We start from the raw sequence: 22,083 nt of genomic DNA on the forward strand, positions 1-22,083 counted from the left end.
GCTGTTTGTTCAGGGTTAGATGCTGTAAGAATGGTTCCCAGTTTTCCCCAAACAGCAGTTTGTTAATTTTATCTAAGGCTGTAATTTTTTCCGAGGATGTATACTCTGTCATTAGATTAGTCCAACGATTACAGTGACTTTTTGATTTCCAGTTTGGAAGAATTGCTAGTTGGAGAAATAAGTATAGAGTCAAACCTCAGATTTCGAGTAACTTGTTTTACGATTGTTTTGCAAGACGAACAAAATTTTAAAATAAATTTTAACTTGATAAACAAGGGAGGTCTTACAATTCGAGTATTATGTATGCGCTTGGTCTGCCTAGCGTCACATGATCACAACTGAGCCGATGGTTCTTCTCTCTCTCGCTCTCTCTCTCTCTCTCTCACTGAGGGATTGTGGGTAATCGTCTCAAACCTCACTTGTATAATCAAAATTTAGTATACAAGCAACACCTGAATAAGGGTGTAGCAGTGCGAGCGATGAATCTGTTTAACAATGGCAGTGAAAGTCATCCTAGAAAATAACCCTCCTCTTCTCTCTCGTCTCCCTCACACCCTTCACAATTCCTTTCAAAGGTAAAGTGCAGGTTACTTTGTATTATGTTTTTTGACTTTATATTTTGTATTAATCATTTTTATATGAATATTTTTCGGTTGTGGAACGAATCATCTGAGTTTCCATTATTTCAAATGGGAAAATTTGCTACGGAAAAGAGTGCTATGGATTATGAGCACGTTGGGTATACAGGCCCACAGAGAATGCAGGTAATTATCTGTGACACCCATGGTGCACTGTGAGCAGGTATACAGGCCCACAGAGCATGCAGATGATTATCTGTGACACCTATGGTGCACTGTGAGCAGGTATACAGGCCCACATAGCATGCAGATAATTATCTGTGACACCCATGGTGCACTGTGAGCAGGTATACAGACCCACAGAGCATGCAGATAATCATCTGTGACACCCATGGTGCACTGTGAGCAGGTATACAGGCCCACAGAGCATGCAGATAGTCATCTATGACACCCATGGTGCACTGTGAGCAGGTATACAGGCCCACAGAGCATGCAGATAATCATCTGTGACACCCATGGTGCACTGTGAGCAGGTATACAGACCCACAGAGCATGCAGATAATCATCTGTGACACCCATGGTGCACTGTGAGCAGGTATACAGGCCCACAGAGCATGCAGATAGTCATCTGTGACACCCATGGTGCACTATGAGCAGGTATAGATGCCCACATAGCATGCAGATAATTATCTGTGACACCCATGGTGCACTGTGAGCAGGTATACAGGCCCACACAGCATGCAGATAATCATCTGTGACACCCATGGTGCACTGTGAGCAGGTATACAGACCCACATAGCATGCAGATAATTATCTGTGACACCCATGGTGCACTGTGAGCAGGTATACAGACCCACAGAGCATGCAGATAATCATCTGTGACACCCATGGTGCACTGTGAGCAGGTATACAGGCCCACAGAGCATGCAGATAGTCATCTGTGACACCCATGGTGCACTGTGGGCAGGTATACAGGCCCACAGAGCATGCAGATAATTATCTGTGACACCCATGGTGCACTGTGAGCAGGTATACAGACCCACATAGCATGCAGATAATTATCTGTAACACCCATGGTGCACTGTGAACAGGTATACAGGCACACATAGCATGCCGATAATCATCTGTGACACCCATGGTGCACTGTGAGCAGGTATACAGACCCACATAGCATGCAGATAATTATCTGTAACACCCATGGTGCACTGTGAACAGGTATACAGGCACACATAGCATGCCGATAATCATCTGTGACACCCATGGTGCACTGTGAGCAGGTATACAGGCCCACAGAGCATGCAGATAGTCATCTGTGACACCCATGGTGCACTGTGAGCAGGTATACAGACCCACATAGCATGCAGATAATTATCTGTGACACCCATGGTGCACTGTGAGCAGGTATACAGGCCCACAGAGCATGCAGATAGTCATCTGTGACACCCATGGTGCACTGTGAGCAGGTATACAGACCCACATAGCATGCAGATAATTATCTGTGACACCCATGGTGCACTGTGAGCAGGTATACAGACCCACATAGCATGCAGATAATTATCTGTGACACCCATGGTGCACTGTGAGCAGGTATACAGGCCCACAGAGCATGCAGATAGTCATCTGTGACACCCATGGTGCACTGTGAGCAGGTATACAGACCCACATAGCATGCAGATAATTATCTGTAACACCCATGGTGCACTGTGAACAGGTATACAGGCACACATAGCATGCCGATAATCATCTGTGACACCCATGGTGCACTGTGAACAGGTATACAGGCCCACAGAGCATGCAGATAGTCATCTGTGACACCCATGGTGCACTGTGAGCAGGTATACAGACCCACATAGCATGCAGATAATTATCTGTGACACCCATGGTGCACTGTGAGCAGGTATACAGGCCCACAGAGCATGCAGATAGTCATCTGTGACACCCATGGTGCACTGTGAGCAGGTACACACGTGGACAAAATTGTTGGTACCCTTCAGTCAATGAAAGAAAAACTCACAATGGTCACAGAAATAACTTTAATCTGACAAAAGTAATAATAAATAAAAATTCTATGAAATTTAACTAATAAAAGTCAGACATTGATTTTCAACCATGCTTCAACAGAATTAATAAAAAAAAAAAAACTCATGAAACAGGTCTGGACAAAAATGATGGTACCCCTAGAAAAGACTGAAAATAATGTGACCAAAGGGACATGTTAATCCAAGATGTGTCCACTAATTAGCATCACAGGTGTCTACAATCTTGTAATCAGTCAGTGGACCTATATATAGGGCTCCAGGTAGTCACTGTGTTGTTTGGTGACATGGTGTGTACCACACTCAACATGGACCAGAGGAAGCGAAGGAAAGAGTTGTCTCAGGAGATTAGAAAGAAAATTATAGACAAGCATGTCAAAGGTAAAGGCTATAAGACCATCTCGAAGCAGCTTGATGTTCCTGTGACTACAGTTGCACATATTATTCAGAAATTTAAGATTCATGGGACTGTAGCCAACCTCCCTGGACGTGGCCGCAGGAGGAAAATTGATGACAAATCAAAGAGACGGATAATACGAATGGTAACAAAAGAGCCCAGAAAAACTTCTAAAGAGATCCAAGGTGAACTTCAAGCTCAAGGAACATCAGTGTCAGATCGCACCATCCGTCGTTGTTTGAGCCAAAGTGGACTTCATGGGAGACGACCAAGGAGGACACCATTATTGAAAACAAGTCATAAAAAAGCCAGACTGGAATTTGCCAAACTACATGTGGACAAGCCACAAAGATTCTGGGAGAATGTCCTATGGACAGATGACACAAAAATTGAACTTTTTGCCAAGGCACATCAGCTCTATGTTCACAGACGGAAAAATGAAGCATATCAAGAAAAGAACACGGTCCCTTCTGTGAAACATGGAGGAGGCTCTGTTATGTTCTGGGGCTGCTTTGCTGCATCTGGCACAGGGTGTCTTGAATCTGTGCAGGGTACAATGAAATCTCAAGACTATCAAGGGATTCTAGAGAGAAATGTGCTGGCCAGTGTCAGAAAGCTTGGTCTCAGTCGCAGGTCATGGGTCTTGCAACAGGACAATGACCCAAAACACACAGCTAAAAACACCCAAGAATGGCTACGAGGAAAACATTGGACTATTCTAAAGTGGCCTTCTATGAGCCCTGACCTCAATCCTATTGAGCATCTTTGGAAAGAGCTGAAACATGCCGTCTGGAAAAGGCACCCTTCAAACCTGAGACAACTGGAGCAGTTTGCTCATGAGGAGTGGGCCAAAATACCTGCTGAGAAGTGCAGAAGTCTCATTGACAGTTACAGGAATCGTTTGATTGCAGTGATTGCCTCAAAAGGTTGTGCAACAAAATATTAAGTTAGGGGTACCATCATTTTTGTCCAGGCCTGTTTCATGAGTTTTTTTTTTTATTAATTCTGTTGAAGCATGGTTGAAAATCAATGTCTGACTTTTATTAGTTAAATTTCATAGAATTTTTATTTATTATTACTTTTGTCAGATTAAAGTTATTTCTGTGACCATTGTGAGTTTTTCTTTCATTGACTGAAGGGTACCAACAATTTTGTCCACGTGTGTATACAGGCCCACAGAGCATGCAGATAGTCATCTGTGACACCCATGGTGCACTGTGAGTAGGTATACAGGCCCACATAGCATGCAGATAATTATCTGTGACACCCATAATGCACAGTGAGCAGGTATACAGACCCACATAGCATGCAGATAATTATCTGTAACACCCATGGTGCACTGTGAACAGGTATACAGGCACACATAGCATGCCGATAATCATCTGTGACACCCATGGTGCACTGTGAGCAGGTATACAGACCCACATAGCATGCAGATAGTCATCTGTGACACCCATGGTGCACTGTGAGCAGGTATACAGACCCACATAGCATGCAGATAATTATCTGTGACACCCATGGTGCACTGTGAGCAGGTATACAGGCCCACAGAGCATGCAGATAGTCATCTGTGACACCCATGGTGCACTGTGAGCAGGTATACAGACCCACATAGCATGCAGATAATTATCTGTGACACCCATGGTGCACTGTGAGCAGGTATACAGACCCACATAGCATGCCGATAATCATCTGTGACACCCATGGTGCACTGTGAGCAGGTATACAGGCCCACAGAGCATGCAGATAGTCATCTGTGACACCCATGGTGCACTGTGAGTAGGTATACAGACCCACATAGCATGCAGATAATTATCTGTGACACCCATAATGCACAGTGAGCAGGTATCAATGCTGACTACTTTTTATATTGAGTGACGTGTTTTCTGTGAATTACTTGTACTGAGCTGAAGGCCGGTGTTTGTTGTCACTGTGAATATGTTGTTGCAGACTTCCATCTTGAATTCAGAGCTGGGGGAAAAGTTAAGGTCCTTATTCCAATGAACCTTTGGTACAAATATCAAAGTATCTGTCGCAGATAGAGCTTTATGTATTTTAGAGGTTAGTTTCTTTTCATTTTTAACTTGGAGAATTTTGTCTCTTTGGAGGATTAAGTGTATTTTTGTTTGGCTCATTTTGGTTTTGATGCTGGAATCAGTTTTTAAATATTAGAAAAACTGCATATTCTCAACTCCCTATTTATGGATTAGGTCTTCGAATGTCAGGGAATGACTGTTATTGAAGAGGTGGAGATGTATAATCGCTATTTCATGTGTGATAGTGAACAGTGAGATTGTGAAGTAGGAAATCCGGCTTATTCCAGATTGGGGTGTATTTACAGGGTCTGAGAGAGCAGTTAGTGATTTCAATGGTTCTCCACTGCACTGTCAGTGTTGTGGAAATGGCAGTATTGTTGAAGCAGTTATGCTTCTTTAATGAAATATTATATGTAAATCTGCACGTCTGAGATTTTTACAGTACAGCTGCTGCTGCTGTAACCATGAGCTGCTGTTACTGCTGTAGTGTCACCAGTTAGTTATGTGCTGCAGTTAATTTACTAAGTAATAATGAAGAAAAATCTAAACTTGTAATCCACCTTGAGATTTATTTCTCTGTAATTGTGAAATGTTTGATTTTTGCATTTTTGTTTTTCCAGTAAAAATGTGACATTAATGAGCTAAGAATTTGAAAGAATTTTTCTGAAATTATTCTGGAGGAGAATTTTTATTTTGATTGTTGAAATGGGTCCTATTAGTGAGAGTGGGAGATTAATCTATTGTTTTGAGTAAGGGGGTGTAGTTGAGGGTAAACAAGTCTGACAGCCTGGCGGAGATGTTGATACCCAGGTACCGGATATTTCCGGTGTGAAATGGACCATCCTGATCAGCAGAATCCCAGGTATCTTCAGACAGTGAGAATATTGTGGGTTTTTCCAGTTTATTGTGTAGTTTGATAGTTTTGAAAAAGTATTACCAAAATTTTTATTTCATGTAGTGAGGGTTGAGGGTTTTGTACTAACAGCAAGATATCGTCTGCATAGCGTAATTTTGTTTTCAGTTATTGGTCTGAATTCTGTTTATTTCACTGTTCTGTCATATTGCTGCCACAAGTGGTTCTATGAAGATGGCAAACAATGAAGGAGAGAGTGGGCATGCAGGCCGTCTTCCCCGTCGGAGTGTGAATGCAGGTGATGTCACCCCATCTGTGACACTGTAGCTTTGGGTGAGGTGTGCAGTATTTTAACCCAGTGGGTGAACGACTCTCCGAAGCCAAATCTATGTAATGTATTAAAGAGGAATGTCCACCTGACTGTCAGATGCTGTTTCTGCATCTATGATGTAATCATGGCTATAGTGTGGGTATGCTGAGCAACACTAACTAAATTAAATATCTATGGATGTTGTCTGAGGCATGTCTTGTCCTGATGAAGTCTGTCTGATCAGGATGGATTATAGTAGGAATGACTGTCTGTAACCGAGTGGCGAGAGCTTTTGTAATGATTTTCAAGTCTGTATACATTAGAGAGAGTGGCGGGTAACTGGAAGGCTGTGCTGGGTCTTTATCAGGTCTCAATAACACTGTAATGGATGGTAACTGGAGGGTTGTGTTGGGTCTTTATCAGGTCTCAATAACACTGTAATGGATGGTAACTGGAGGGTTGTGTTGGGTCTTTATCAGGTTTCAATAACACTGTAATGGCCGGTAACTGGAGGGTTGTGCTGGGTCTTTATCAGGTCTCAATAACACTGTAATGGCCGGTAACTGGAGGGTTGTGCTGGGTCTTTATCAGGTTTCAGTAACACTGTAATGGCCGGTAACTGGAGGGTTGTGTTGGGGTTTTATCAGGTTTCAATAACACTGTAATGGCCGGTAACTGGAGGGTTGGGCTGGGTCTTTATCAGGTCTCAATAACACTGTAATGGTCGGTAACTGGAGGGTTGTGTTGGGTCTTTATCAGGTGTCAATAACACTGTAATGGCCGGTAACTGGAGGGTTGTGCTGGGTCTTTATCAGGTGTCAATAACACTGTAATGGCCGGTAACTGGAGGGTTGTGCTGGGTCTTTATCAGGTCTCAATAACACTGTAATGGCCGGTAACTGGAGGGTTGTGCTGGGTCTTTATCAGGTCTCAATAACACTGTAATGGTCGGTAACTGGAGGGTTGTGTTGGGTCTTTATCAGGTCTCAATAACACTGTAATGGCCGGTAACTGGAGGGTTGTGTTGGGTCTTTATCAGGTCTCAATAACACTGTAATGGCCGGTAACTGGAGGGTTGTTTTGGGTATTTGTCAGGTCTCAATAACACTATAATGGTCGCTGTACTCATTTGTGATGGGATTTGTGATGTATGTTTAATTTCTCTATTTGTCTTTTGAAGAGTGGAGATAATACATCCCAAAAATGTTTATAGATTTCTGTAGGGAAACCATCCGGTCTGGGCGATTGGTTGTTAGGCATTTGGTTGTTTTTCTGATGTTAATGGTGCATCAAGGGTATCTGCTATTTCATTGGTTAATATGGGTGTCTAGATTATTTAAAAATAATTCTATATCAACTGCATCTGGTCCTTGTTCTGAGGAGTATAGGTTCTTATAAAATGTTTGGAAAGTGTTGTGAATTTCATGTGATTATTGAAATATTTATTAGAGGAGTCACTTTTATTAGTAAAAAAGTAATGCTTGTAATGGTGAGGTGATCTTATTTATTGGGGAGTTTTTGTCTATCTCTCTGCAGGCTGTCAGGCTGTAGAGTCACAGAAGAAGGCTGTTCTTCCCTGGCTTCTGCTCTGAGGTCAAACCCCTCACACCTGAGAGAGCTGGATCTGAGCTACAATCACCCAGGAGACTCAGGAGTGAAGCTGCTCTCTGCTGTACTGGAGGATCCCAGCTGTAAACTGGAGAAGCTGAAGTGAGTACAGAGTGTGTGTCTGACACGCTACAGATACTTATGCATGTATGTGAAGAAGAGGCACCAGTAAATAAATGGATACAACAGTACTATGTCATTCTGCTTCTCCTGTAGTGTGGATCATGGTGGAGTGTGCAGGACCAGACCAGGCTTTCAGAAATGTAAGTGTGTTTGCAAGTTTTATTAATAATACCATTAATATTATGTTATGGTTGTATTCACACAGTTGTTGTGATTAGTGTGGCTTTTTACACTGTGTGTAGATGGATTTCCATGTTTGGGTTTCTGTGACTTTCTGTGTCATTCTAGACAAACATCCAAATGAGAGAAACAAAACATCAAATCATCACCAAAAACACCATTAATTCATTTATACGTTTAAAAAAATATTTTTTACAAATACTTTATAGCTGCTCATATCGTCTTTGTGTTTGTGTGGGAGTGTAAGACGCTTGGGGAGAACTTAACTAATAGCTCAGAGTTGTTAAAATCTTATCTAGCTCTGATTTAAAGGAACCCAAGGATTCAGCTTGCACTACGTTATCAGGAAGACTATTCCATTCTCTGACTACGGGCTGTGTAAAGAAGTGCTTCCTTAAATCCAGTTTGAAATGTTCTCCCGCTAATTTCCACCTATGGCCACAAGTTCGTGTATTTGAACTAATGCTGAAGTAACTATTTGGCTGAACAGCATCCAAACCTGTTAGAATCTTATATACCTGGATCATGTCCCCCCTCAGTCTCCTTTGCTTGAGACTGAACAGATTTAGCTCAAGTAACCTTTCCTCGTATGACATTCCTCTAAGACCAGGAATCATTTTTGTGGCCCTACGCTGCACCTTTTCTAAGGCCACAATGTCCTTTTTAAGATATGGTGACCAAACCTGCACACAATATTCTAGGTGAGGTCTCACCAAGGAATTGTATAATTTTAGCATTACCTCCCTTGACTTAAACTCCACACACCTGGAGATATACCCCCAACATCCTATTGGCCTTTTTTATTGCTTCCCCACACTGGCGAGAATGGGACATGGAAGCATGAACATACACACCAAGGTCTTTTTCATGATCAGCTACCTTTATTTCAGTGGGACCCATAAAATACCTGTACTTTATATTTCTGCTCCCTACATGGAGTACCTTACATTTGTCTACGTTAAATTTCATCTGCCAGGTATCGGCCCAGTCACTAATTAAATCAAGATCCCGCTGTAGCTGCTGAGCCGCTAAATCAGTATCTGCTACACCACCCACCTTGGTGTCATCTGTAAATTTCACCAGTTTACTGTATATATTGGTATCTATATCATTTATGTAAATTAGAAACAATAGTGGTCCTAAAATCGAACCCTGCAGTACCCCACTATGGACGCAGGCCCACTGTGACATTGTGCCTCTTATAACTACTCGCTGTTTCCTATCTGTTAACCAGTTATCAATCCAGGTCGCTACGGTACCTAAAATACCTGTCGCTTTGACTTTAAGTAGGAGACTATTGTGCGGGACAACATCAAAAGCCTTTTGGAATTCTAAGTAGATGACATCATAGGCCTTCTTATCATCAACTTCCTGAGTAGCTTCCTCAAAAAACTCCAACAGATTCGTTAAACAGGATCTACCTCTCCTAAATCCATGCTGGCTATCCCGCAAAATGTTATTGGAGTCCAGGTAATCTACCATTTTCTCTTTGATTATAGCCTCCATAACTTTACCAGTTATACAAGTTAGTTGTACATACATATAGTTGTACATCTTTAATTTCACAGAAACAGAATCATTTGCATTTGTTCTTTTTGCACATGCCGTGAGTGTACAGTATGTGTTTTCTGTGTGAGATTCGTTAGTATTGTCCTGAGACGGCACCCATAGGCAGTGATACCGGACTCTCTCCTCCAGTGCAAAATGCTAATTTGTATTTTTTCTCCATGACAAATACAGTCCTGCACATTTTTGTGTTTCCCCTCATTCATCACCTGATTCAACTCCTTGTGCTAATTACCACACAGCTCTTGAGCTGAATCATTTATGATGGAACGGGGAAAGAACTAAGTTACGCTGGGATTTGGGCACCAGTGCCTTAGACAGAACAAACAGGGAGCATATGTCGATGTTCACTGGTCAATCAGGTAGCGCTCCTCTCATAAATATTAATGAGCCAGCCAATCATGCAGGGCTTCGTGTCAGACCGTGTCAGACAATCGCTGCAAATACTGGATCCTCATGGAGCGCAACTCAGGCACCGGAATCATCTTCGGAGGCGTTTGTATCAGAATTCAGGTCCAAACCTTTATTAAATATCACGTTAAATATGCAATAATATTACTTAAATATTCTGTTATTGATGGCCATTTTCAAAGGTAAGCTCCCTGTAGAAAGACAGAGAGCAGCAAGGCGCCGCACGCGCCGGATTTAGCGGTTAGAAGGAAAGACACTGACTTTTAGTATTAATCTCTGGTGCCGTTTTGTGGTAAATATGCTTGTGATGAATATGTCTGATGAATGTCGCCGCTTTGTAATTTTATTTCCCCGTAATTACGCTGTTAGTTTAGCTCGCGCCGCATTTTGGCGGCTCTTCCCGCCGGCGTCGCGCGCCGTCCGACATTTCCTGAGCTATTTCATAAACTTCGGTTCCCGCTTAGTTCGGGGAAGCTGCGCTGTTTTTATATTGTACAGAAACATAAAGTACAGGCGGCCTGATGGTATTAATAATTCTTCCTCCTGCCTACAGACTCCTGCCAGCTGACGCTGGACCCCAACACAGCACACAGAGACCTGTCTCTGTCAGGGGGGAACAGGAAGGTGACATGGGGGGCAGAGCGGCCATATCCTGATCATCCAGAGAGATTTGACTTCTGGGCCCAAGTTCTGTGCAGAGAGAGTCTGACTGGCCGCTGTTACTGGGAGGCTGAGTGGAATGGATATGAAGCCCGGATAGGAGTCACTTATAAAGGGATCGGGAGGAAAGGAGGGAGTGACTGTCAGCTTGGAGACAATGACAAGTCATGGTGTCTGTGCTGTGATACTGACAGTTACTCTGTCTGGCACAATAATAAATGGACTGACATCCCCATACGGCCCTCAGGCTCCCGCAGAGTAGGAGTGTATCTGGACTGGGGGGCTGGTGCTCTGTCCTTCTACAGAGTCTCCTCTGATGGACTGACCCCCCTGTACAGATTCACCTCCTCATTCACTGAGTCCCTCTATCCAGGGTTTTTTGTTTCTGACTCCATAGTGTCACTGTGACGTGTTGCTGGTTCTCCTGGCAAAAAGGTAAAATCTCTGCTTTTTAACCTTTATAATCCTTTTTACTCTCAAATGTATGTTTGACAAAAATAAGTTTTTCTCTCTGACTAAAATGTAACTAAATGTAATCCTGATTAGGGGGGGGCTTTCCCCCTCCCCTGTATATGTACATTTTATATATTTATGCCTATTTACTATATTACTGTACAATGACAATAAAGTCTTTCTGTTCTGTCCTATTAATGTCCTGCTTCAGCGTCACCCAAAGCATGACTGAGTAACATAATGAAACCACAGTCTGGTGGGTTAAATTAAATAAATTCACTTTTTACTAATAGAATTAGAGTAAATCAGTGTAAATAACTATTTAACTGCAGACATAAAAGAAATGAAAAACACTGGAAAATATAATTATATCCTGTTACTACTCTGGGTCAGTGGATTAAAGCAAATAAAATTATATCAAATAATTATTTGATTAAATAATGAAATTTGTTTTATGGAATAATTACCCCCCACCCCAATGTACTGTAATAGGTCTGCTTACCCCCCCGTCGGACAGAAGGGGCAGGTGCCCAGACCCCCTTGCCACCCCCACCCCTCGGTATTAGGTCTGCATACGTCCCCCATCGGACAGAAGGGGCAGGTGCCCAGGCCCCCTTGCCACCCCCACCCCTCGGTAATAGGTCTGCTTACGGCCCCCAACGGACAGAAGGGGCAGGTGCCCAGGCCCCCTTACCACCCCCACCCCTCAGTAATAGGTCTGCTTGCGTCCCCGTCTGATAGAAGGGGCAGGTGCCCAGGCACCCTTGCCACCCCCACTCCACTGTAAAAGGTCTGCTTACCCCCCCCGTCGGACAGAAGGCACAGCTGCTCAGGCCCCCTTGCCAGCCCCACCCCACTGTGAAAAGTCTGCTTACGCCCCCTTAGGACAGAAGGAGCAGGTGCCCAGGCCCCCTTACCACCCCCACCCCTCGGTAATAGGTCTGCTTACGGCCCCGTCTAATAAAAGGGGCAGGTGCCCAGGCCCCTTTGCCAGCCCCACCCCACTGTGAAGGGTCTGCTTGCGTCCCCGTCTGATAGAAGGGGCAGGTGCCCAGGCACCCTTGCCACCCCTACTCCACTGTAAAAGGTCTGCTTACCCCCCCGTCGGACAGAAGGCACAGCTGCTCAGGCCCCCTTGCCACCCCCACCCCATTATAAAACGTCTGTTTACGACACAATCGGACCGAAAGGGCAGGTGCCCAGGCCCCCTTGCCACCCCTCTGTAAAAGCTCTGCATACGTCCCCCATCGGACAGAAGGGGCAGGTGCCCAGGCCCCCTTGCCACCCCCACCCCTCTGTAATAGGTCTGCTTACGCCCCCGTCGGACAGAAGGGGCAGGTGCCCAGCCCCCCTTGCCACCCCCACCCCATTATAAAACGTCTGTTTACGCCCCCGTCTGATAGAAGGGGCAGGTGCCCAGCCCCCCTTGTCACCCCCACCCCTCTGTAAAATGTTTGCTTAACCCCCCCGTCGGACAAAATGGGCAGGTCCCCAGGCCCCCTTGCCACCCCCACCCCTCTGTAATAGGTCTGCTTACGCCCCCGTCTGATAGAAGGGGCAGGTGCCCAGGCCCCCTTGCTACCCCCACCCTTCTGTAAAAGGTCTGCTCACGACCCCTTCGGACAGGAGTGGCAAGTGCTCAAGGCCCCCTTGCCACCCCCACCCCACTGTAAAAGGTCTGCTTACGCCCCCATCGGACAGAAGGGGCAGCTGCCCAGGCCCCCTTGCCACGCCCAACCCTCTGTAATAGGTCTGCTTACGTCCCCCATCGGACAGAAGGGGCAGGTGCCCAGGCCCCCTTGCTACCCCCACCCCATTATAAAACGTCTGTTTACGACACCGTCGGACCGAAGGGGCAGGTGCTCAGGCCCCCTTGCCAGCCCCACCCCACTGTGAAAAGTCTGCTTACGCCCCCTTAGGACAGATGGGGCAGGTGCCCAGGCCCCCTTGCCACCCCCACCCCATTATAAAACGTCTGTTTACGACACCGTCGGACCGAAGGGGCAGGTGCTCAGGCCCCCTTGCCAGCCCCACCCCACTGTGAAAAGTCTGCTTACGCCCCCATCGGACAGGAGGGGCAGGTGCCCAGGCCCCCTTGCCACCCCCAGTCCACTGTAATAGGTCTGCTTACGTCCCTCATCGGACAGAAGGGGCAGGTGCCCAGGCCCCCTTGCCACCCCCACCCCTCTGTAATAGGTCTGCTTACGCCCCCATCGGACAGAAGGGGCAGGTGCCCAGGCCCCCTTGCCACCCCCAGTCCACTGTAATAGGTCTGCTTACGCCCCCATCGGACAGAAGGGGCAGGTGCCCAGGCCCCCTTGCTACCCCCACCCCATTATAAAACGTCTGTTTACGACACCGTCGGACCGAAGGGGCAGGTGCCCAGGCCCCCTTGCCACCCCCAGTCCACTGTAATAGGTCTGCTTACGCCCCCATCGGACAGAAGGGGCAGGTGCCCAGGCCCCCTTGCCACCCCCACCCCATTATAAAACGTCTGTTTACGACACCGTCGGACCGAAGGGGCAGGTGCCCAGGCCCTCTTGCCACCCCCACCCCACTGTGAAATGTTTACTTAACCCCCCCGTCGGACAAAATGGGCAGGTGCCCAGCCCCCCTTGCCACCCCCACCCCACTGTAAAAGGTCTGCTTACGCCCCCATCGGACCGAAGGGGCAGGTGCCCAGCCCCCCTTGCCACCCCCACCCCTCTGTAATAGGTCTGCTTACCCCCCCGTCGGACAGAAGGCACAGCTGCTCAGGCCCCCTTACCAGCCCCACCCCACTGTGAAAAGTCTCCTTCCGCCCCCTTAGGACAGAAGGGGCAGGTGCCCAGGCCCCCTTGCAACCCCCACCCCTCTGTAATAGGTCTGCTTACGCCTCCGTCTTATAGATGGGGCAGGTGCCCAGGCCCCCTTGCCACCCCCACCCCACTGTGATAGGTCTGCTTACGCCTCCGTCTTATAGAAGGGGCAGGTGCCCAGGCCCCCTTGCCACCCCCACCCCACTGTGATAGGTCTGCTTACGCCTCCGTCTTATAGAAGGGGCAGGTGCCCAGGCCCCCTTGCCACCCCCACCCCTCTGTAATAGGTCTGCTTACGCCTCCGTCTTATAGAAGGGGCAGGTGCCCAGGCCCCCTTGCCACCCCCACCCCTCTGTAATAGGTCTGCTTACGCCCCCGTCTGATAGAAGGGGCAGGTGCCCAGGGACCCTTGCCACCCCCACCCCACTGTGAAAGGTCTGCTTACGCCCCCGTCAGATAGAAGGGGCAGGTGCCCAGGCCCCCTTGCCACCCCCACCCCTCTGTAATAGGTCTGCTTACGCCCCAGTCGTACAGGAGGGGCAGGTGACCAGACACCCTTGCCACCCCAACCCCACTGTGAAGGGTCTGCTTACGCCCCCGTCTGATAGAAGGGGCAGGTGCCCAGGCCCCCTTGCCACCCCCACCCCACTGTAATAGGTCTGCTTACGCCCCAGTCGTACAGGAGGGGCAGGTGACCAGACACCCTTGCCACCCCAACCCCACTGTGAAGGGTCTGCTTACGCCCCCGTCAGATAGAAGGGGCAGGTGCCCAGGCCCCCTTGCCACCCCCACCCCACTGTGAAAGGTCTGCTTACGCCCCCGTCAGATAGAAGGGGCAGGTGCCCAGGCCCCCTTGCCACCCCCACCCCTCTGTAATAGGTCTGCTTACGCCCCAGTCGTACAGGAGGGGCAGGTGACCAGACACCCTTGCCACCCCAACCCCACTGTGAAGGGTCTGCTTACGCCCCCGTCTGATAGAAGGGGCAGGTGCCCAGGCCCCCTTGCCACCCCCACCCCACTGTGAAAGGTGTGCTTACGCCCCCGTCTTATAGAAGGGGCAGGTGCCCAGGCCCCCTTGCCACCCCCACCCCTCTGTAATAGGTCTGCTTACGCCCCCGTCTGATAGAAGGGGCAGGTGCCCAGGGACCCTTGCCACCCCCACCCCACTGTGAAAGGTCTGCTTACGCCCCCGTCAGATAGAAGGGGCAGGTGCCCAGGCCCCCTTGCCACCCCCACCCCTCTGTAATAGGTCTGCTTACGCCCCAGTCGTACAGGAGGGGCAGGTGACCAGACACCCTTGCCACCCCAACCCCACTGTGAAGGGTCTGCTTACGCCCCCGTCTGATAGAAGGGGCAGGTGCCCAGGCCCCCTTGCCACCCCCACCCCACTGTGAAAGGTGTGCTTACGCCCCCGTCTGATAGAAGGGGCAGGTGCCCAGGCCCCCTTGCCACCCCCAGCATTCTGTAATAGGTCTGCTTACGACCCCGTTGGACAGGAGGGGCATGTGCTCAGGGCCCCTTGCCACCCCCACCCCTCTGTAATAGGTCTGCTTACCCCCCCGTCGGACAGAAGGCACAGCTGCTCAGGCCCCCTTACCAGCCCGACCCCACTGTGAAAAGTCTGCTTACGCCCCCATCGGACAGGAGAGGCAGGTGCCCAGGCCCCCTTGCCACCCCCACCCCTCTGTAATAGGTCTGCTTACGCCCCCATCGGACAGGAGAGGCAGGTGCCCAGGCCCCCTTGCCACCCCCACCCATCTGTAATAGGTATTTTCACGCCCCCATCGGACAGGAGGGGCAATTGCCAAGGCCCCCTTGCCACCCCCACCCCACTGTGAAATGTTTGCTTATGCCCCCTTCGGACAGAAGGGGCAGGTGCCCAGGGCCCCTTGCCACCCCCACCCCTCTGTAAAAGGTCTGCTTACGCCCCCGTCTGATAGAAGGGGCAGGTGCCCAGGCCCCCTTGCCACCCCCACCCCTCTGTAATAGGTCTGCTTACGACCCCATCAGACAGGAGGGGAAGGTGCCCAGGCCCCCTTGCCAACCCCACCCCACTGTGAAATGTTTGCTTACGCCCCCTTCGGACAGAAGGGGCAGGTGCCCAGACACCCTTGCCAACCCCACCCCACTGAGAAATGTCTGCTTACGGCTCCGTCTTATAGAAGGGGCAGGTGCCCAGGCCCCCTTCCCACCCCCACCCCTCTGTAATAGGTCTGCTTACGCCCCCCCGTCGTACAGGAGGGGCAGGTGACCAGACACCCTTGCCACCCCAACCCCACTGTGAAGGGTCTGCTTACGCCCCCGTCTGATAGAAGGGGCAGGTGCCCAGGGACCCTTGCCACCCCCACCCCACTGTGAAAGGTCTGCTTACCCCCCCCCGTCGTACAGGAGGGGCAGGTGACCAGACACCCTTGCCACCCCAACCCCACTGTGAAGGGTCTGCTTACGCCCCCGTCTGATAGAAGGGGCAGGTGCCCAGGGACCCTTGCCACCCCCACCCCACTGTGAAAGATCTGCTTACCCCCCCGTCGTACAGGAGGGGCAGGTGACCAGACACCCTTGCCCCCCCCCACCCCTCTGTAATAGGTCTGCTTACGTCCCCCATCGGACAGAAGGGGCAATTGCCAAGGCACCCTTGCCACCCCCACCCCACTGTGAAATGTTTGCTTACGTCCCCGTCGGACAGAAGGCGCAGGTGCCCAGGTCCCCTTCCCACCCCCACCCCACTGAAAAAAGGTCTGCTTATGCCCCCATCAGACAGAAGTGGCAGGTGCCCAGGCGTCCTTGCCCCCCACCCCGCTGTAAATTTTCTGCTTACGCCCATGTCTGAAAAAATGGGCAGGTGCCCCAGCACCCTTTCCCCCCCCCACCCTGTTGTAAAAGGTTTGCTTACATCGTCTTTGAACAGAAGTAGCAGGTGGGCCCCCACCCCACTGTTATAGGTCTGCTTACGCCCCCGTCGGACAGAAGGGGCAGGTGCCCAGGCCTCCTTGCCCCCCCACCCCGTTGTAAAAGGTTTGCTTACACTGCCTTCGAACATAAGTAGCAGGTGGCCCCCCACCCCACTGTAAAAGGTTGGCTTACGCCCCTGTCTGAAAAAATACGCAGGTGTTCAGGCACCCTAACCCCCCCCCACGTTTCTGACGCAGATAGATACTGTCCATTGCCCCCTCGCATCCCTGACCAGCAAAAGCCATTAAATCTATCTTCATGCATTATTATTAATACCAGACATGTAAGAATATACACAGCCATCCATTAACAATTCACCATTGAATTTATTATCTATTGCAGATTAACCTTCTCTACAGTGACTGCAGTCAGTTATAATGTCTCTCTATCAAGCTGATTTCTTACATCCACTGGACGCGTCAATTCACGGAACAAGCGATCCTTCCGGAAACAATGTGTACTTTTCAGGGAGGCCACTAGGTGGAGACAAAACATACATTACTAAATATAAGAGGTTCAGAATTAAATTTTAAGGAAGGGGATCTATGCGCGATATTTATTAAATACCATGATGACTCCATTTTAACGGGACACTTCTATTTATTCCAGTTTGTAATTAGCAGTCATTTACGTTCTTTCATAATAAAAAATCAAGAATTTTATGAGCCATAAATCATCCATATATTTTGCAGGAACAGAAATCGCGCCGCTGAAGTTCAGCACTTCCCCGTTTGAGATGAACGTGATGTTGCCGTTTCCTGCCGGCGACCCTTAAAAATCCATGACAGCAGCAGTTAGGTGCAGTGTGTGCAGCGGCCATATTTACGGACAAAATCAAGCTGATCACTAAGACGTTTTTGTGGTTAATTAATCCATAATTAACAGCATAATGCTACATTATTTGTGCCCCTCAGGTAAAGTGTTAACGATGAGAGAACACTTTGAGAGTCAGTAAATAACATTTTCTCCTGCCTTTACTCCATGTCTAAATCAGACCTAGACATGTTTGAGTAGATTACTAGGTTTCCTCTGGTTATTACACTGCACACAATATGAAGACAATGTAAGTGAACCAAAACCTCAATGCAATGAATTAGCATCCTGTGAGTATCAAGTGCTGCACCCAATACATTAGCAATGGGCATCAGATCACTGTATTCAACAGGTTGAGGGGTTATTCAGAAAGGTGTATTATTATAAGACAGATTGATAAATCATGTTGTGTAAGCCATTATTACTGTACAGATGAAGCCTTGAATTTTCCCGTTTCCATGATGGGGCCTTGGCTGGTACCTGGCTGGTCCATGACTGGTTCCTGCTGGGTCTTGGGTGGGACCTTGACTGTAATGAGATCCCCCACGATGATGTAATGAACAAGCAGGCCGGCATGATCCGCCCCTTACCTCTCTGTGCGTAAAGTACTTGCAATGATTTATTCATCCACCAGGGGGAGCAGTGATTATGAAAGCTGAAGTGACTTACTTGGAATCAGGTATTGTAACTCCACTGCAGAAAATGAAAATCTAAGCAAGTATAATTTCTTGTATTTAGACAAAATTCCAATTTCATTAATAAACTGACTACACTGCAATAAATGGTCTGTGAAATTTAAGAAATTGTTTCTGTTGGTAACCGGAGATCATCCACCCTGTCACTCAGCACTGGCTCACCACAGGGATGTGGGCTGAGCCGTCTGCTGTTCACCATCTACACCAGTGACTGCATCCTCACGCATCCCTGCCACACCATAATCATATTCGCAGATGACATCACCCTGGTTGGGCTGATCACTAACGATGATGACACCGCCAATAGAGATGAGGTCCAGCGTCTGACAGAATGGTGTGACTACAACAACCTAACCCTCAACACTAGGAAAACCAAGGAAGTGGTCATGGAGTTCTGTAAGCCAAAAGCTGACCCCCCCCCTCCATAAAAGGTGACTGCGTGGAGAGGGTGTCCTCCTTCAAGTTCCTCAGGACTTACATCTCCGAGGACCTGTCATGGACCACAAACACAACCGCCCTGGTGCAGAAAGCCCAGCAGCGCCTCCATTTCCTGAGGGTCCTGAGATGGAACAGGCTGCAGACCGACCTGCTGGTGTCCTTCTACCGAGCCACGATCGAGAGTGTGCTGATCCATGCCATCCCCGTGTGGTACGCTGGGTGTACAGTAGCCAATAAGAAGAGACTCCAGAGGGTCACCAGTACAGCAGAGAAGGTGATTGGCTGCCCACTCCCCTCCTTGGATTCCATTGCCAGCTCTAGAAGTCTCTCTAGCCTCTCCAAGGTCCGAGCTTTCCTCAGGGTCTGCGGAACTTACTGCAGGCAGCTATCTCAAAGCGAGGTCACACAGTATTCAAAACAATCTCTTCTTGCCTAAGGCCTAAGACATAACAGACCCAATATGCCTCCCTCCCAGGCTATCAATGTCCAATTTTACTTCCACATGAGTTTTGCAAAAAGGGTGACTGAGATCTGCAAATTGTGTCTAACTAGGTGCGTTTTGCCAATTTGAGTGATTGATTCAATAAATAACTTTTGGCAATTGGCAGTTTTATTCCCAAAATGATTTTTAATATGTCAGCAATTCAGAAAAACTGTAAAATATTTCACTAAAAAACATTTATCCCAAAGTGCTACAAATGCTTTTATTCAGCACAAACTCAGCACCAATAATCTGAGATCATTTAGAATGTGATTATTCAGTTTTTTTTTGTTAAAATCTACTTTAAGCGTACACTTTTCAAAAACCTATTTTCAGTGGTGCTGACAAATTGTAAAAAATCATATTATAAACATTTCTAGCCAAGACGTTTGAGCTCTGAAGCTTATAGACATAGGGGCTGGCTACACAAAGGTGAATGAGACATTCAGAAAATTGTATGAGGTTTGATTACTAAAGTGTTACAACTTTGAAGTGACTTTGGAGTCACCAGACCTTTGCATACTGTCAATGGCCCATCAGTCTGGAATGTCTGTCACTGCTCCTCACACTAATCAGTTTGGAAAGGCAGTGTGAGTTTTAGTTTTTTCAATTGCTAAGACAGATACTGCAATACTGAAGTTGCTTTCTCCAAACACTTCATACAGTCACCACAACATTAGCTTATGTGGACTAAACTGAAGCATTTCGCTTTGCTTTCATACAAAATGCAATCGATGACTAAATGTTTCAAAAGTCATGGATTCCTGTCTCACTCACAACATTATATTTTCAGAGGCCATTTTGCACATAAGTACATACTGACCTTAAAACTGCTAATAAAACAGTCAAAACTGAAATATGTCATTTTGATAAATTACTAACAAGACTATCAAGACAAATAGATTGTAAAAACCACATAATACAAACAAATTATGTCAATTGACACAAGATCAAACAATGAATGCTGTATGTAAGATATTCCTCCAGAGCGATGCCGAAGATAGATCAGACGTGTGGAGAGATACTACCCTAGATTCTACTCTGTCTTAGCAATTAAAAAAAACTGTAAGAAAACACACAATACTAGCCTTTTTACAGCTTATAACATGCAACAGATTAAACGTTGATGTATAAAATGTTCAGTCACATTATATTACAGGAATAATACAAAACAATAAATTGGCAGCCAAAGTTCTGGTGAAAGTAGCTGAATAGTAACGGTTACCTTCCGCAGTTTGGTTCAGTGGTACCTTCTGGATAATGTTCTCCAGGTGTTCCTGAAATGGTGATGCACCAATGTCAACCAAACATTAAAAATAAGGGAAATAAATGTGTCATTGCTGTTCTAAGATCATTTGTTCATGCCTCCAATGTTGGTTTATTTAAGTGTACAACTACTGTAACATCACATTCATGTGTAAATTTAAGCACAAGCTGTGAAGTGTTTAACTGATTATAGCAAAATTATAAAGGTGCCTCTGCTACATCTTCAGGTTTGATCATGTATTTCCCCAGAGACACGTCGTCAATTAATGCCAGCATCGTTTGAATGTTATGGGAATGTTTTTCCACATTTGCTGCAGCATAGGGACTAGAGATGACAACTGTCACCCTTAAGACCATCTCCTCAAGCTCTGGTATTGTGCTTGCTGTTGTCAGCAGGCCGAAGCCATATTGCTTTGGAAGGCTGTTGAGACGGATGATAGCACATGTAAAACTCTTAAAAGTTATATTAAAATTGAATGTACTTTAACACAATATTAATTTAATAAGAACACACTGTTTTTTGGAGAGAGACTTGGCGTTTATCATTATATGACTCAGGTCGTGATGCAGAATTGTAACTGAACAGTCTTTCATGGTGGCTTTTCCAGTGATGATTCAGTAGTAAGCAGATAAGATGTTACTGAGGTTGGAGTTGACAAATGTGTGTGCTGTGCCCTGCAACAGCACCAGTGATCCATCTCAGACAATCATATTTGGATGCACAAATCTTCCATATAACTTTCTGTGATCTGTGTGAAATGAGCCAAGAAATATTGTACTGATGCTGTGATGTGGTCACAGGTGAGAAAGGTCCCGACTGGAAAAGCAGGCCACCCTTTTTGCCCCCCCCCCACAACAGGCTCGTACACATAGAATGGAGCTTTCGTCAGTTTTCCCCTCTTCACAAGTTGCATCAATGTCGGCAATGTCCTCCTGACCGACTGTGAAGTACTTCCGAGCTTCTTCCTGACCAGAGCAAAACCCCTCTTGGATGAAGGATCACCTTCTGCAGAACATCCACTGGACACTGGGTCTTCTTTTCCACCATTATGCTGAGACTGACAGCTTCATGTTGATGATACCGTGTTTGTCTTTTGGAATTCCAGGATAATGTTTTGAACAGATGGCCTAGGACACTCATCACGGTTTCCAGAGTCAAACGCTTCAGGGCTGAGTTTGTGTAAACTTTCCAAATATAGAGACCTTGGGAACTTCGTCTCCAGACTTTTGCCCGTCGTTCCTGCTCTGATGTACTGATGCCTTAGTTCTTCTCGGGATTGTCGTGCAACACCACCATGGAACTCTACCACGGCCTTTAGCTCCTGACTTTGCAGAACTACTCTGCAGGTAACTGACCAGTCGCTGAACGTCACATTTGAACAGCGGTGCAGGTCCTCCTGAATGGATGCTTTTCACACTATGAGGAATG

The 22,083-nt window shown here is 47.3% G+C and overlaps 1 protein-coding gene and 2 long non-coding RNA genes across 13 annotated transcripts; all 3 read left to right on the forward strand.

Annotated features, from left to right (window-relative positions):
- The first annotated feature begins 826 nt into the window (after positions 1-826).
- LOC125726921 (uncharacterized) lies at positions 827-4,847 on the forward strand. 9 transcript variants are annotated; one of them, XR_007388456.1, is made up of 6 exons: positions 827-925; positions 988-1,173; positions 1,298-2,537; positions 4,299-4,546; positions 4,609-4,670; positions 4,795-4,847. It is a non-coding gene; the product is annotated as an uncharacterized LOC125726921 (long non-coding RNA). The 9 variants fall into 9 exon arrangements; XR_007388453.1 differs by having other exon boundaries at positions 4,299-4,670; XR_007388457.1 differs by lacking the exon at positions 4,609-4,670 and having other exon boundaries at positions 4,795-4,838.
- A 1,365-nt stretch (positions 4,848-6,212) lies between these two features.
- On the forward strand, positions 6,213-7,655 carry LOC125726924 (uncharacterized). 3 transcript variants are annotated; one of them, XR_007388464.1, is made up of 3 exons: positions 6,213-6,801; positions 6,914-6,969; positions 7,082-7,655. It is a non-coding gene; the product is annotated as an uncharacterized LOC125726924 (long non-coding RNA). The 3 variants fall into 3 exon arrangements; XR_007388466.1 differs by having other exon boundaries at positions 7,138-7,655; XR_007388465.1 differs by having other exon boundaries at positions 6,213-6,745.
- Positions 7,656-7,696: 41 nt separating this feature from the next.
- On the forward strand, positions 7,697-11,405 carry LOC125726928 (stonustoxin subunit beta-like). The gene is made up of 4 exons (XM_049003402.1): positions 7,697-7,704; positions 7,747-7,920; positions 8,035-8,081; positions 10,652-11,405. The coding sequence occupies exons 1-4, from the start codon at positions 7,697-7,699 to the stop codon at positions 11,164-11,166; spliced, it is 744 nt and encodes a 247-aa protein (XP_048859359.1). The 3' UTR covers positions 11,167-11,405.
- The last annotated feature ends 10,678 nt before the right edge of the window (positions 11,406-22,083 follow it).

Source organism: Brienomyrus brachyistius, unplaced genomic scaffold (assembly GCF_023856365.1).
Source record: "Brienomyrus brachyistius isolate T26 unplaced genomic scaffold, BBRACH_0.4 scaffold79, whole genome shotgun sequence".
NCBI lineage: Eukaryota > Metazoa > Chordata > Actinopteri > Osteoglossiformes > Mormyridae > Brienomyrus > Brienomyrus brachyistius.